This window comes from Gossypium raimondii, chromosome 6, assembly GCF_025698545.1.
Source record: "Gossypium raimondii isolate GPD5lz chromosome 6, ASM2569854v1, whole genome shotgun sequence".
Lineage (NCBI taxonomy): Eukaryota > Viridiplantae > Streptophyta > Magnoliopsida > Malvales > Malvaceae > Gossypium > Gossypium raimondii.
In genome coordinates, this window is record NC_068570.1 from 8,369,756 (window position 1) to 8,387,260 (window position 17,505).

General features: G+C 32.5%; 3 protein-coding genes across 3 annotated transcripts; 1 reads left to right on the forward strand and 2 right to left on the reverse strand.

Annotated features, from left to right (window-relative positions):
• Positions 1-1,151: 1,151 nt before the first annotated feature.
• On the reverse strand, positions 1,152-3,558 carry LOC105772918 (GTP-binding nuclear protein Ran-3). Its single transcript, XM_012594417.2, has 8 exons — positions 3,398-3,558; positions 3,211-3,280; positions 2,828-2,884; positions 2,611-2,728; positions 2,068-2,157; positions 1,805-1,984; positions 1,632-1,709; positions 1,152-1,543 (listed from the first exon to the last, which is right to left on the reverse strand). The coding sequence occupies exons 1-8, from the start codon at positions 3,398-3,400 to the stop codon at positions 1,474-1,476; spliced, it is 666 nt and encodes a 221-aa protein (XP_012449871.1). The 5' UTR covers positions 3,401-3,558; the 3' UTR covers positions 1,152-1,473.
• A 4,970-nt stretch (positions 3,559-8,528) lies between these two features.
• On the reverse strand, positions 8,529-10,782 carry LOC105772917 (GTP-binding nuclear protein Ran-3). Its single transcript, XM_012594416.2, has 8 exons — positions 10,620-10,782; positions 10,432-10,501; positions 10,024-10,080; positions 9,804-9,921; positions 9,428-9,517; positions 9,168-9,347; positions 8,997-9,074; positions 8,529-8,910 (listed from the first exon to the last, which is right to left on the reverse strand). Exons 1-8 carry the CDS (start codon positions 10,620-10,622, stop codon positions 8,841-8,843), a joined length of 666 nt encoding a protein of 221 aa, XP_012449870.1. The 5' UTR covers positions 10,623-10,782; the 3' UTR covers positions 8,529-8,840.
• A 3,245-nt stretch (positions 10,783-14,027) lies between these two features.
• LOC105773751 (uncharacterized) lies at positions 14,028-16,623 on the forward strand. Its single transcript, XM_012595848.2, has 4 exons — positions 14,028-14,244; positions 14,375-14,457; positions 14,569-14,659; positions 16,366-16,623. Exons 1-4 carry the CDS (start codon positions 14,216-14,218, stop codon positions 16,394-16,396), a joined length of 234 nt encoding a protein of 77 aa, XP_012451302.1. The 5' UTR covers positions 14,028-14,215; the 3' UTR covers positions 16,397-16,623.
• Positions 16,624-17,505: the final 882 nt, after the last annotated feature.

The window sequence follows — 17,505 nt, forward strand, 5'->3', positions numbered from 1 at the left end:
GAACTTTCTGTCTATTCTTGTCCGTTGTTGGATCATACGTATCTGGCGAAAAATCCGATCTTGTACGAACTTTTTTAGTCGCCCGACCTACACCGCTGCTTGAGCCAAAAAGATTTGCACACACCACAAATTATTTAAAATACCATTTTTGTCATTCAAGTATTTTACAATTTAACTCTTTATTGCTTTAAGTTGTTAATTATTTAAATTTTGAAAATAAAAAAATTATCAATCTTTATTTTTTTGCTATATCATTATATTTTAGATTTTTATCACTTTATTTCTTTTGATTTCTAATAATCTTATTTTTAATTTCTATTTTTAGATTACTAGGAGTATTTAATTTTAAATTTGTTTGATAAATTTTTTAAGTATTAGATATTACTATATTATTAGATTGTTATTTGTTTATTTTTTAAATTTGTAGTAACCTTATTTTATTTTTTATTTTGTTACATTACTAGGAGTATAAGAACATTTTTTTAACTCGGTGAAATAAGCTTGTTTTAAACAAAGATATGATATGTTATTGGTTAAGACTTTAATTATGATTTTATGTAGGATATTGGTATTTTTTTATAACTTTTAATTTAATCTTATTTTTATTATAATTTATTTATGTAAAGATTAAAATTAGAAAATACATGTAAAATAATTAATTTCATTTTCTTTCCACATAATTTAATTAAACAAGAGAGGTTAGATTCTCTCCAAACAAGAAATATATCCGTCCTTTCTTTTTACCCTAAACCCTACTTTCTTTTCTTTTTCTTTAATTATATTTATCCAAACATAGATTTAAATTTATACTGCTAAAATTACAAATAAAAATTAGGAAACTAATATATTTTTCTCATACGTATTTAAATATATTAATATATTCTACTGTTAAATATTTTTTACATAAAACAAATTCGAACCCTACAAATAAAGTTCGTAAATCCTGAAAAATGCAAATATTACAAAAAAACATTGCTAGTGAAGTTTTAAAGAATACTACTGCACATGTATAAGGTGTTCAACCCTTGTACTTGTAAAGTCATGAATCAAAAATAATAGAAAACCCCATCTTAGGCCTCTCACAGCATTTCTATGTAACTTACCTACGAATTTTAAATAAGGGAGCCTTCAATATGAGAACCGAATGAAAATGAGAGCAAAGGGGAAATCCAATATTCTTGTCAAGAATTTCATATTCAAAAACATATAGAATTAACTATCACACAAGGATTTTACTAAAGGCAGCAAAATCCATAGACATCAATAAGCAAAAGTCGAAAACACCACCAAAGATCCACCATAACAACAATTATATTCGAAAATTCCTACACTACAAATTCATCCTCTGTCACTCCTCCCTACTTGCTATTTAAATACGAAAATTTTTTTAAAGATGATAGCACAGATCCAAATGGGAGTGAAAATGAAGCAGCAGCAGAAATTGTTGATAGCTCTCTGGCAAGGGAAACCCCTCTATTCAAATGCATCATCGTCATCATCTGGAAGGGGCTGACTGGCTGCCGCTGCAAGCTCAGCCTCATGCCTAACAACAAACCAATCAGTTTTTCAATAGAATGAGGGTGCAATTATAAGATAAATGCAAAATCAGTTTGCTGTGAGGATTATCTTACTGTTGCTGTGCAGCCAAGTCAATGTGTACTTCCGGAGGAGCAAGTGCAGGAGACTCCACGAAGTGGAGATTAGGATCACTAGAATCATCAAAACAACACCAATTTTAGACATTGATCGATGCATCAGAGCATTAAAACATTAATTGCACAACAAATGCAATGTTATATATTACCCTGCAAGCTTCCTGGCAAGGTACAAGAAAGGTTTCTCAAAATTGTAGTTACTCTTGGCCGAAATTTCATAGTATTGCAGATTCTTCTTCCTGTGGAATGTGACTTGCTTTGCCTTAACCTGCCTGTTCTTTACATCAACCTTGTTTCCACATAAAACAATAGGAATATTCTCACACACTCTGCATTACCAAAACAACATTGTTACACAAAGCTGTTACACAAAAACATCAATAATAGGTAAAGACCGTCATTTTTAACACACCTGCAAAGATCCCGATGCCATGTAGGAACATTCTTGTATGTCAACCGGGCAGTTACATCAAACATAATTATGGCACATTGCCCATGGATACTGCAACACATAAATATTAAAAAGTCAGAAAAACAATAAGTAAAGCAAAAACTTAATATGTTGTTTCCGCGATACCTGTCAAAAATAAAACAATAAACAAGAAGGAAAAATATGAATAATATTTGGTACACTGCAGTAGATTTTTTAAACTACAGAAGCAAGATCAAAGGGTTCACAAGCGTCTTACAAGAATATAGTAAAATATTAAAAAAGACACAGCAAATTTTTAAGAATGCTTGTGGAATAAAAAAAATACACTGCAAGTGCACCAAATACTAACACAAACAAGAATACACAGCTACAACATCTTAGGTTCATAAAAGAAAAGGACATGAAAAAGTTGAGGTATAAGCCACTGGGTACAAAGAATCGAAAATGCAACCCAAAGCCTTAGCTAAAATGAATTACTTCACCATGTTTATAGAAAAAGGTGCAAGTAAAAGAATCACTCACTAGTAACCATCTCTGAGACCACCGAACTTCTCCTGTCCAGCAGTATCCCAGCAGTAGAAACGGATTTTGCCACAGTTAGTGAAGAAGTCCAAGGGATGAACCTCCACACCAATGGTTGCTGTACAAAGATAAAAACACTTAAAGTAACCACTCAATCAAGCACCTCATGCATCAAACAGGACTAGCGCCAGAAAACAGTACTTGTTAAAACACTTACGCTCGTATTTCTTTTCAAACTCTCCAGTTAGATGCCTCTTCACGAAGGTAGTTTTGCCTGCAACCGTCACAGAAAGTTCAAGCAAAGTACAAAACAATGTGCTCACTCAAACAAAATAATTTTTTTTATAACTAAAACAAAAGCAAAAGGCCAAAACATATACATCTAAGAGATCACAAACCTCAGAAATGAAAACGTATTAAATACTCCTTTTTTACTTTATTTTTATAAAATTCAAATTATGAAATTATCAGCGTCAAATAATAACGATTTGAAGAGAACATAAAGTTCGAACTTCCGACAATTTCATAAACAATCAAAATCAAACGTATTGAATTAAAATCTTACAAATCGAATCTACGAGAAAAGAAAATGGAAACTACCAGTTCCACCATCGCCGACGATAACGAGCTTGAAGCTCGGATAATCAACTGTTTGCTGGTTCGGCAAAGCCTGCACCACGAATCAAGGGGAAAAAATAAAGATCTATCTTGACACTAAAACCCTAGATTATAGTTAAGATATAGAAAACAACCAAAAAAAAAAGAAGAGAAAGAGCGAGGGGCTCACCATTGATTCGGAGACGGAGATACAATAGAAATGAAACTACAAATCTTGCGTTTGTTTGGCGAAAGTAGAGCGAATCGGAGAAGCGTGATTTGGGAGACGGCGATAGCCAAAGGGTTTATAAGAGCGAGGGCTTTTGGGAGTCTAAGCTCGGCTTTAAAATGACGCAACTCTCTCTGCCGTTGGATTCGATTACTTACCCATCTTTCCTCATCTCGTATCGACCGTCGGATCATGTTTCCCTTGGGGTCCATTTCTAGTATGCCGCGTTAATGCCCTTTTCCGGTTTTTGAGGGAGTGGATGGTAATTTGGTAAATATCATGTAGTTTTCTTTTTTTTGGTTGAGAAGAAAACAAAAACAAATTACGTAGCAGTGCCCTCTAAAGGACACCCAGCTTCATCTCCATGCAGTAGCCGGCGAGGGAAATACTTGTAACCCAATTTCACGTCCTTTAAACATTGCTTCCATACCATCATCAGCGACACAGATACCTTCTCTATACTATATATATGTTGAATCTTCACCTCCCGGCCTCGTTTGAGTAAAGTCGCCAGCAATGGATGAACAGCATTATGATGCAATGCTTTACCATGGCCATTCAACAAATGCCTACAGTAACATTATGACGCTCCAAGATCACCCGTGTAGCACCCAACTCCAATGCAAGCGCTAAGCCATCATACACACGCCATAGTTCTGCCTCCACAACCCAACACATCCCGGTACTGCTCGAGAAGCCTATCACCCATCGGCCAAGACAGTCACGAATTACCCCTCCAGCCGCTGCATGTTATCCTCAATTCGGGACTGCTCTACCAGTATTCACCTTGCACCGTCTCACCGCTGGTCTTTCCCACATAACTGATCTTTGATTGTGTTGACAATAGGGATTTAAATTATGATTACGGTCGCATTTTCAGTCAAATCACGTTTATTGCGATTACGGACACACTACAGACTATCGCAAACATTGCGAGCATAGCGGTAGTTTTTTTTTTTTTCAAATCTCCATACCTTATTGTAAAAAGTAAACAATTTGTTATGAACTAAGAGAATTATAAATTGAACAAGAGAAGAATAAAAAAAATAAAGAAAGAATGTTCAATTTTCACCTTCTTCTTTTGGACATAGTAAGTTTGTACATACCTTTTATTTATAGTGCTTCGAGTGGACCACATTAAGGTACCATATAAATTATTTAGAGGTTACAAAATAATGAATTTAGAGGTTATGAATACTCATTCTTTAGTAGTTACAATATGATAAATTTGGGGGGTATGGACATCCTATTTATAGGGCTTCAAGTACCATAAGTTACAAAGCATTAAGGACCAACATTAAGATATCCTATAAATGATTTAAGGGTTACAAGATAATGAATTTAGGAGTTATGAATATTCATTCTTTAGGAGCTACAATATGATAATTTGGGGGGTATGGACATCCATTTATCAATGGATTTACAATACTCCCCCTTAGATGTCCATAATCTATTATTAAAAGTTATTTCGTTAAAAACCTTATTAGGAAAAACTCTATAGAATAAAAACCTAATGAAGGAAAAAGAGTACATAATCTATTATTACAAGTTATCTCGTTAAAAATCTTTACCAAGAAAATTCAATGGGACAAAACTTTAATTAAAGGAAAAGAGTGTAACGTGTTTTTTGACTCCCCCTACTGGTAACATCACATTACATCTTTGAGTTGATGCATTTCAATCTTGTGTAGTAGTCTTTCAAATATTGAAGTTAGCAATGCTTTGATAAAAGGATATGCTAAATTATCACTAGAACGAATTTGTTGAACTTCTGTATCATCTTTCTTCTCAAGATCATGAGTGAAGAGTAATTTTGGTGAAATATGTTTCGTTCTGTCACCTTTGATATTACCACCCTTTAATTGAGCTATACATGTGGCATTATCTTCGTATAAAATAGTTGACATATTTTTCTACAAAGGCAAATTACATATCTTTTGGATATGTTGGGTTAATAACCTTAGCCAAGCACACTCTCGACTTGCCTCATGCATTGCAGTTATTTTTGCATGATTTGAAGAAATGGCAGCTAATGTCTACTTTGTTGAACGTCATGATATGACAATACTTTCACATGTAAATAAATATCTCATTTGAGGTCAATCTTTATGTGGATCCGATAAATATCAACATAAGTATAGCCGACTAATAGAGATTTTGAACCATTTGAATAAAATAACTTCATATCAATGATCCGTCTAAAATAACTAAATACATGTTTAATTTCATTACAATGTCTACGTGTTAGAGAAGAACTAAATCTTGCTAGCAAGTTTACAACGAAAGCTATATTAGGTCTTGTGTAGTTTGTAAGATATATCAATGCCCCTATGGCAATTAGATATGGTACTTCAGGACTAAGAAACTCTTCATCATTCTCGCGAAGAGGATTATTCACATCTAATGGTCGTACAACAATCGGGGTACTCAATGGATGTGCTTTATCAATGTAAAATTTCTTTAAAATCTTTTCCATATAAGTTGATTGATGGACATGAATTTAATCTTTAATATGTTTGATTTGTAGGATGAGACAAAACTTTGTTTTTCCAAGATCTTTCATCTTAAAATCTTTCTTCAAATAATTTACTATATTTTGAAGCTCTTCAAAGTTCTTATAATATTTAAATCTTTAAGTTTTTCAAGCTTCCAACAATGGAAACTAAATCAAAGCTTCTTAATCAACAATTTTAACACTTGGGCTAGCTAAATTCAACATCCTTATAGCATAGTTTAAACAAAAATCAAAGGAGAAAACTTACAATGGCGATGGGTAAGAGTTCAAATAATTTTCTTTTACTGTTTCTCAATTCCAGTGGTGGAAGGTAGAAGATGAAAAGAATGGATAATGTAATTTTTAGCCCTTGAACTTGGCAAGCAAGTTGACATTGACCCTTTAGCTTATTTTTATCCACTTTGATCATTGAACTTGAAAACCATTAATCATTTAAGCCCAGTTTGTTAATGACCATGAAAAAAAAAGGATAATGTAATTTTTACCTCTAAAATTGACAATTAGGTTTACTTTAGTACTTGTACCTTTTTTTGGATACATTTTGATCCCTTAACTTGAAAATTTTAAAAGTTTGATGATGTGACACTCTAAGTTTGAAAAATAAATTTTTTTTAATAATGATGTGGTACAATCTTAGAGTGTCATATTCGGTGTTTTAATAATCGAACCATGGTTGAATAGGTTAGACCATCAATTTTCAATTCAACTAGTTCGATCGGTTTGACCATCAAACCAGCAATAATTAAAAATTCTTAAAAATCTAAAAAAAAAGTAAATAGAAAGATAAAACCGATTTTACTTGACTTTTTAGATTTTTATGAATATTTAATTATTTATTTAATTTTATTGATTCGATGGTTGAATAGAGAATTGGTTATCTAATATATTCAACCATTGGTTAAGTTATTAAAACACTAAATATGACATTTTGAGATTGTACCACATCAACATCTAAAAGTTCTTTATTTTATTTTTCAAGTGATGATGTAGCATAATCTCAAAACGTCACATCATCAAACTTTTAATTTTTTCAAATTCAGTGATCAAAATGAACCTAATTTTAAGCTCAAAATAGACTAAAAAATACATATACCAAAGTAGTTTAAATTAAGTTAATTTTATTTTGTTAAATTTTCAATTAAAAAATTAATATACTACTAGAAATCTTATCACATGATTTATGAAATTAAAAATAAAAATAATTTAACTTGTCAAGAAAAGAAAATTGGAGTAGGTAAATACATCATATTAATAATATTAAATGTACTCTAATTGTTTATCATGATATTGTCTTTTTCTATAGTACATCAAAAATTATCAAGTTAGTGAAAAAATTCAATATTAAAATTCAATATTTAAAAGAGATCCTATTATACACATATCCGTGTAGAAACCACAAATTTAAAATACAAATGTGTATTTAAAATAACATACAATAAATTACGAATGTTAACTTTGTTGATGTGTCATAACCACAAATTGCCAAGTAGATGACAATAATATTTTATAATATTAAAAATATTTTTATATAATATTTTATAATAATTTTAATGATTTTAATTTTAAAAATAGTTCTTATAATCTAATTAATTAAATGTCGATGTGTCATCCACGTGTATGCAATGTCAGTAAAGTTAAAAAATATTAATTTTTCATTTATTTTAGGGTGAATTGATAATAAAAAGCAAGTTTAATGGCTAGAAAAGACAAAAAAAAGTAAATAGAAGGCTAAAATGAATTCTTTGTAAAGTTAAAGGGCAAAAAATTATTATGTCAAATGAAAAGAATTAGATTAGACTATTTATTATGGTATTGTCATCAATCTTGAGTTAATGTCGAATTAATTTGTGACGCCAACTCAATCAAATACATTATTAATACTAGAAATGTTATTACACGCGTAAGTATATGGAAACCACAAATTTAGAATATAAATATATATTTAAAAAGATATAATAAATAATAAAACGTATGATTTAAAACTAATTAATTATAATAACACATGAAATATATATAATATTTAAAATAAAATAGATTAAATTGTGAGTAAAACGAACAACTAATAGATATAATACCTTGTGCATATTAAAATTAAAAAAATGTACAAAACATTTTAAAATAAAATTGTAAATGGGTAATAATTTAAAATTTTACTAATCCAATTAACATATGCATATTTTAATTAAATTTATTTTAAAATAAATTAAAATACTCTTAAATAATACAAGTGGTCCATTGAGCATCACACCGGATTAGTAAAATACTTAATAAATAGTATAAATGATAACTTATTATTTTAATATCGACATTTAAGTAGCAGAGAAGAAAAATAAAGACGAAAACGCCATACGTGAATTCATGGTAAAGAAGTTCAAGCCTGATACTTCAACAATTTTCGAGAAACTACGGAGAATTGCTTAACTGGATGTTCTAGTCGAAATACAGAGAAGTCGAAGATCGAACCTGCCTCAATCTAATTGATTGCCTATTACCAATCAACATCAAATATTGCTTCAATTAGTAATGAGACAATAGATTATAGGAACGGAAATGGGAAGATGAAGAACCGAATGAAAATGAGAGCAAAGGGGAATTCCAATATTCTCCTCAAGAATTTCATATTCAAAAACATATAGAGTAACTATCACATAAGGATTTCACTTAAGGCAGCAAAATCCATAACAACAAAAAGCAAAAGTCGAAAACACGACCAAAGATCCACCATAACAACAATTATATTCGTAAAATCCTACACTACAAATTCATCCTCCGTCACTCCTCCCTACTTGCAATTTAAATACGAAAATGAGAGAGCACACATTCAGACGGGAGTGAAAATGAAAAAGCAGCAGAAATTGTTGATGGCTCTCTGGCAACTCAAACCCCTCTCTATTCAAATGCATCATCATCGTCATCTGGAAGGGGCTGACTGGCTGCTGCCGCAAGCTCAGCCTCATGCCTAACAACAAACCAATCAGTTTTTCAATAGAATGCGGGTGAGAATAAATGATGGATACAAAATCAGTTTGCAGTGGGTTATCTTACTGTTGCTGTGCAGCCAAGTCAATGTGTACTTCAGGAGGAGCAAGTGCAGGAGACTCCACGAAGTGAAGATTAGGATCACTAGAATCATCAAAACAACACCAATTTTAGACATTGATCAAAGCATCGGCATTAAATCATCAATTGCACAACAAAAGCAATGTTCTATATTACCCCGCAAGCTTCCTGGCAAGGTACAAGAAAGGCTTCTCAAAATTGTAGTTGCTCTTGGCAGAAATTTCATAGTATTGCAGATTCTTCTTCCTGTGGAATGTGACTTGTTTTGCCTTAACCTGCCTGTTCTTTACATCAACCTTGTTCCCACATAGAACAATAGGAATATTCTCACACACTCTGCATTACCAAAACAACATTGTTACACAAAGCTGTTACACAAAATCATCAATGGGTAAAGACTGTCATTTCTAACACACCTGCAAAGATCCCGATGCCAAGTTGGAACATTCTTGTATGTCAACCGGGCAGTAACATCAAACATAATTATGGCGCATTGCCCATGGATGCTGCAACGCATAAACATTAAAAACGTCAGAAAAACACTCAACAAAGCAATAACTTGGTTTCTGGGTTGCCTGACAGATATAAAACGATAAGCAATAATAAATAGGTATAACATCTTAGGTTCATAAAAGAAAAGGTCATGAAAAAGCTGTGGCACAAGTAAAAAGAATTACTTCACCATGTCAATATAACGATAATTTAAAAAAAACATTCATCAGCATTACTCATCAATGACTATAGATAATTCAACAATTTATAGAAAAAAGTACAAGTAATAGCATCACTTACTAGTAACCATCTCTGAGACCACCAAACTTCTCCTGTCCAGCAGTATCCCAGCAGTAGAAACGGATTTTGCCACAGTTAGTGAAGAAGTCCAAGGGATGAACCTCCACACCAATGGTTGCTGTACATTCAAAAAGATAAAATCACTTACGTAACCACTTAATCAAATACCTCTTGCTTCAAACAGGACTAACGCCAGAACAGTGCTTGTTAAAACACTTACGCTCGTATTTCTTTTCAAACTCTCCAGTTAGATGCCTCTTCACGAAGGTAGTTTTTCCTGCAACCATAACAGAAAGTTCAAGCAAAGTCCAAAACAATGCGCTCACTTGAAACAAAATAACCTATTTTTTATAACTAAAACAAAAACAGAAGGTTAAAAAATATACATCTAAGAGATCACATACATATTCAGATCACAAACCTCGGAAATGAAAGCGTATTAAATACTCTTTTTTACTTTATTTTTATAAAATTCAAAATATGAAGTTATCAGCGTCAAATAATAACGATTTGAAGAGAAAATAAAACAAAAATTCGAATTTCCGACAATTTCATAAACAATCAAAATCAAACGTATTGAATTAAAACCTTACAAGTCGAATCTACGAGTAAAGAAAATGGAAATTACCAGTTCCTCCATCACCGACGATAACGAGCTTGAAGCTCGGATAATCAACAGTTTGCTGGTTCGGCAAAGCCTGCACCACGAATCAAGGAAAAAAATAAAGATCCATCTCGATACTAAAACCCTAGAATATAGTTAAGAAATCGAGAACAACAACAAAAAAAAAAGAAGAGAATGAGCAAGGGGCTCACCATTGATTCGGAGGCAGATAGACAAGGGAAATAAATCTACAAATCTCGCGTTTGTTTGGCGAAAGCAGAGCAAATCGGAGTAAAGTGATTTGGGAGACGGCGATAGCCAAAGGGTTTATAAGAGCGAGGGCTTTTGAGAGTCTAAGGTCTTTACTCTTAGACCCCCCGGCTTTAAATTGACGCAACTCTCTTTGCCGTTGGATTGGATTACTTCCCCACCTTTCCTCATCTCGTATCTACCGTCCAATCATGTTTCGCTTGGGGTCCACTTCAATTATGCCGCGCTACTGCCTTTTTCCGGTTTTTGAGGGAGTGGATGGTAATTTGGTAAATACCATAGGAAAGAAAGCAAGGGTTTTCTTTTTTAATTTCTTTTTCCTTTTTATATCTTAATTTCAAAGCAAATTCAAACCTTCTTTTCTTTTTCTTTTTTCAATTTTCCCATTTCAGAGTATTACACTCTCATCAACAAAATGTTTTAGATAATGGCAAGATATATTAAATTTTCAAATCCATATTTAAATTTACGATTTTAAAGTTAAATTACCAATTTTTAAAATGAACAAAATGGACATTAAAATATATAAAAAGGACAAATCTTTTAGTTTTAAAAAACATTTTAGTGAAAAATATAATAAATCACACCATTTTATTTTCATTTTCTAAAATATATATATTTTTAAAACTAAAACCTAAATCTAAAACATCTTTCCAAATAATAATATTCCAACTAAGATTTTAATATCCATGGGGTGTAGTTAGGGAGATTGGTAGGGCTCTTGGTTTCACTAAAATAATTTTTTTCATTTAATCCTTTTAAAGTTTTTAAAATTTTAAATTAGTAGAGGTAAAATTATATTTTAACCCTTTAAAATTGATAAAATTTTGATTCAATCTTTTAAAATTATAAAGATATAGGCTATTAAAATGGTGAAATTATATTTTACTATCATAAAATTATAATTTAATTTCAGTCCTTCTAAATTTATTTTTTAGTTTCTCCGCTACTCCTCTACAATTTTCCTTAAAAAGTAAACGGTTAACTCTGAAATAAACTTCATTCCCATGATATACATACAAAAATCTATTAATTGTTACTATAATATAATTTTTGTAAATAAAATTCAAGTTAAACAAGAGCCTTTCTAAAAATTCACTCATAACCCAATCTAAAATCTTTTTTAAAATAAAACTTGATGAAAACCAAAGAACAAAAAGCCTTACCAATGAGATTGGGGGACATTCATCGGAAGTAGTAGAAGAAACATCAAAATTTAAAATTGCATGAAGAGATAAAAAAGGGGGATAATCCCATTAAAAACAAGTTGCATGAGATAAAGTGGCTCCAACTAGATAATTAACCACAAGACAAATATTAAAATTGTGATTTCAACCACAAGCAATCTTGGATTAAAATATCAAACTCGAAAGTGTTCCACCTAAGCATAATCAATGCATTTATAACCTCATAGTCAACATTCAAAGATCATAGCCATAACTTCCATCAGATGGGGATCCAGAACAGTATGATAGAAACCTAGTGTAACCTTTCACAAAGCTACCAGTATTGTCTCTAATGATTGCTCCATCGACATTGCAGTTTACCCTCTCCGCAGACAGTTTCTCCCAGACCACAAGAGCTGCTATGTGCATTGTACACGAATACTGCACCCGCTGAAAATTCCCGAGTGGCTTTCCAATCTTGCGGAAATTGTTCAGCAAACGATATTATTTTAGAAGATAAAACTTGTATGAATTTCCAGGACAGGAGGTTCCTATGGAACCGTAAGCTCTATGCAATAACCAGTACTCAATCTCTGCAATTAGCGTCTGCACTAGATGTAAACGAAAAATTTATGCCAGCAATATTCCACACTTGGACAGCTTTAGGACACTAGAGAATAACACGATCGAGACTCTCTATTGCACCACATCTCGTATAACTAGGATCGATATTACAACCCTTGTCCATTAATCAACTTTTACATGGAACAAATTGGCATAAACATCGCCACACAAAATCTTTCACTTCCGGAGGTAGCTTTAAATTCTAGATTTGCTACCAAGGACATTCGATAATATGTTTCAAAGTATTAGTAGTCGTTTGCAAAGCTAGAGTAACCCTTTTTTACTGAAATGTCATACCAGAATTTTAAATATTCGTTGACCATCACACGACGCCATTATTCCTTCAATTAAAGATTTATCCTAAGTCGGGCTATCCTCTTGAAAAGAGCTCACTAACTATAATAAATTCCATACCCATTAAAGGAGCCGGTTCCATGAAAAATTTAGCATCATCAGGCAACCATGGATCGTTATATACTTGGATATCAGTACCGTTCTCCAATCTCCATCCGATTCCTTTCACAAGCAAATTCTTGGCAGCAAGAATACTCTTCCATATAAGCGAAGGATTGTTGCCAATTGCTTCTTTATCACTTCCTTAGGCCCTTGTTGCAAGAAGTATCCTCATTTCTCCCTCAAATCTGCTTTTCTTTCAAAACCCCAAAAAATCCAATTTTCTTTTGCCTTGAAAGCCACCAAAAAGAGGTTATTTTCCCATAGTCTTGATGAGCATGAAAGTAGGCATTGGAGTAATGGACACAAAGCTTGGCATGCTGATGAGTTAATTTCAAATTGATGGCGTAGTTGTTTCAGTCATTGTTGTTGGTTCTAGAGAAGGAAAGTCTGGAGTAGTTTATGTGTGGCTTTTTTGAGTCAGGTTACGATTAAATCTATCAAATGATAGAAAGGGCAAAATAATTTGTTTTAATCATTGAAAGTTCAATTGTATACATTTTCTTCGTAAGAGATGAACTGAGATTTTTTTATTGTTTTTTCTTTACTTACATTGATTTTAATCATTTATGCAATTGTGTCTATCTATATAACATAGATGATTAGACAAAGGGTTAGTACATATAGAGATATCTGAACTTGTATCTATTTAGTAATTAAACTTTTTTATCTGATTAATCTTTAAACTTAAAAATTACAAGTTAATTTATATATTTTTAAGTACCTAACTAATATTATTAAAATATGTACTATTGGTCGATAATACTATTTCAGCACTATATAAATATTTTATCAACAAAAAATAACCAAATGAGTTAAGAATTTCTAAGTAAGGTTAGATATGATTTAGGTTAGAAAGAAAAAATAGTTACAAAGTATATGTTAACTCTGTATATATTAATTTACAAGAAAAGATTGTGATTCTACGTTGTTTCTATCCATATACCTTTCCAATAAAAGAATAACAAATTAGATTTTTTCTTAATTTTCAAAAATTAAAAGAAAAAATTTAATTTATCATTTTTCTATTAAAAATAAATAAAAATGACATGGAATTTCAATATCGTACAAGCCCTTCTCTTAAACCACACAAAAGTAAAAAAAACCTAAAACAGCCTCCTAAAACGGTGGGCGACTCCAAACAAGAAAAAGTCATAAGCAAGACTTACGATACGATACGCTACTCTAATTTCTTTCATCCAGATCAGATCATCGCCAAACCCGCCATCTTCAGTTCCCGCAGAACTAAATCTCCTCCCAAACCTCTTAAAATTTACTTTTATTCAAACCCCTCCATGGCCTCCCCTTCCGATCACTCTAATTCGTAAGTCTTTTCGAAAATTCTCCATTTTTCTTAAATTTCCCCCCATATGTTTGTTAACCATCTTTCGTTTTCTTCTTTTCTGATTCTCGCCACTACGTTTTAATATTACTTTTTCAATATCTATTCATAGGGAAGTTGTTTATAGGAGGCAGAACAAAGGACCCCCTTTCAAGTTCCTAGTCCCTTTAGTCTATGCCCCTGTTCTCCCTTTAAGTAAGTCTACAATCTCTCTTGTTCTCCCCTTTTTGGGTGATTTTGATACCTCGCTTTTGTTTTTCAGATATTAGTCTTTTATGGGTTCTTAATTCTTTTTGCCTTTGTCAGTTCGACTTTCTTTGAGGAAGAACCCAGTTTTAAGGGACCGACTGTTTACTATTGTGTTGGCTGGGGCTTTTATTCATGGTTCTTATTTGGTGTATCCTTATTATTTTTACCTTATTTTGCTTTAATTACTGTACCTGATTGTTGGTTCTCTGTTTCTCCCCCTTCCTCTTAATCATTCGTGCTTAAATTGTTGAGTGGCTGCTACTGCATATTCTTTTATGTGCTCCTAGTCTTTATGTAAATTGGAGAATCTTGTTCCATTTTCTATGATCTGAACGCTGTATGCTCTACACTTACATCAGTATTCCCAGTTTTGACTGTTTACAAGTATTGAGTTCAATGATGGCATGTGTGTTGTCTAATAAAATTGGTTCAATGGCATGTGTGTTGTCTAATAAAATTGGTTCAACGTTAATGTATTGATAAATCACGGACCTGGGTATTTGGCTGAATGATAGGTGCATGTATATTCCAGCTTTAAAAAGTTGGCTTTCCACATATCTTGCAATGATGTCTACATGTGACTTATTATCAATAGGAGGTCATTTGTTTTCAACAATACATGTGTCTCTACAATGCATCATGCAGGTGTTGCCTTTGAGAGATTAATTCATTGGATTGTAAAGAATGGGGATGCATATAAGCAAGATTGGGCTTTCTATTTGGATTCTTTATGCCTTTGAAGAATTTGTTTGGTGAGGAAAAATAAGGAAAAGCATTAAATCATCAGTATATTGGTTTCTCAAATGTTTTAAACTGAAAATTTATTCCCGTGAACTCCAATTCGTTTCATTGATTGTTAAGAGTGCCATTGCTTCTGGTTATATAGGGATTTTTTTAAAGAATTTTTTATAAGGGGGTAGATGTGTGGTGCAAGAGCCAAGAAATATTAAAAGATCATATTTTCTCACCAGTAGTAATGAAAATAGCCACAAGTAATCTAAATGTTAAAATTTATACCTTATGCTTATGCTGTCAGCTAAAATAATGCTGTATAACCAAGCAGACGATGATTGATTTCTATCTTATGAATCTAATATGCCTTCATTGATGTTCTGTCCTTGGGAAGCAGTGCATTCTATTTTTAAAAGTCATGCTACAACCTATCTCACGTCACTTTAAGGTGCAAACTTATAATAATCACATTTGTAAAAGCAATGCCTTTGTGTTCCCGATTATTTAGTGGTGAGGCATCTCTCCAAGAGAAGGAAAAGGTTTAATTGTACGGTGTTATCCTCGTCTTACTTATTAAAATGTGTTTCAAGGGAATGTTTCTCTTCCTTTTCACTTGAACAACAAACAAGAAACGTAAAATGCATTTCAATATAGTTGTGTGAGAACTGTGCAAGAGAGAGACATGCATTGAGAATTACAATATTGACTCTCTTAATTGTTCAATTTATTTGACATTTAACTTACAGCCTTGTTTTGCTTAATATTAATTGTATGCTGAACATTTTCTCATATAGAACTTGTTCACTCTGCCTCCTAATAAAATTGCATACTTACATGCTACATGAGATGGAAAATTTACCAGTCATCTTTCTTTTTTTCCTTCTGTTGGGGATTGGGTGGTGGGAGGAGGCAATCGGGAAATCTATGATATGCCTTTTAAAAACATGACACTCATATAATAATTCATGGTTTTACAACAAGCTAGGAAATCTGGAGTCAGTTTATAATTGAGTTCTGTATTGTTCCATTAAATACATCTGCATTAGTTAACTTTGTCATTTAGTTATGCTCCTTGTTCTCTGCTTTTCCTCTTCTGGTTTCTTTTCCTTAATAAATTTGCAGTTCGGATCTATATGATGCTGAGAGCAAGTGAACATTGCAGAGTCTGGCTTGAGGAACTGATTACCCCTCTAATAATTATTCTTCTATTATGCCTTAGAACAAGTTTGAATTGTATTCTTCTCATTCCTTTCATTGTGGGATGATAATTTGTATCTCACAGTTATAATTAAGTTAGGCGTAAGATTTAAAGCTTCATATTACGGAATTAGTTTCAATTTTAAAGAGAAATAAGATTGAGTGAGTTGCTTTTTTGTTAAACTGTAATTTCTTTATCGAATGTGATAGATGTGCAGGTCACGTCTATGCATTAGAAGCCAGAACTACAATGCTGTGAACTCTGCCTGGTATTACAAGGTGAAATCGTTAGGTTTTAACGTTTTTAAAGAGGAAAAAACAAACAAACTACCATCCATACATTATTCATTGCTGATATGCGTCATTATCAAGCAAGTAGTTATGTGGTATCATATACATGAATTGCTTTGCATCTAACTTTTGGGTGTGTAGGTTGGGTTTGAAGAGGAAAGGGAAAACAAGTGGGTGGGTAGTTGTGTGGTGGTGCAGTGTTAAAAGTGGCCTTGGCGTGATTCTTGCTTTCATTGTCACGCAATTTTCATGCTTGGGAAATTTGCAAGTAGTACGTGGATCTTTTAAAGAGAAACCCTTGACGATGCCAAAGGGGTGTTCTTTGACAACCCTTTTTGTTTTTTTTTTACCTCTGGTGCTTAAAGGCAAAGCTTAACCATAAAAACTTCGAATGGACAAAGAAAGAGATGCATTATTTGCCTTTGAATTTAACGTGAAAAACGAAAGCGACTTTATAATTACATGATGAATCATATGTTATTTGACATGTTGGATTTTGAGATGATATTTTTCCGCTCTCCTCTTGTTTTTATCCCATCCCTACGAGGCAGCCAAATATAATGGGAACAATTGAAAGAGAACTTAGCATATTCCTATTTTCTTTTTGGGTACGAAGCATATACCTATTTTTGATACTTGAATGGGTCTTAGTTAGCGTATTTGGAGAATCTTTGACGGCTTATCGACAACTACCGTGGGTCTGGGATCCCGATTCCCGAACAACAATAAAGCAATGCAACATCTTAACACCATTTTGAATCCTTCATTTCTTCG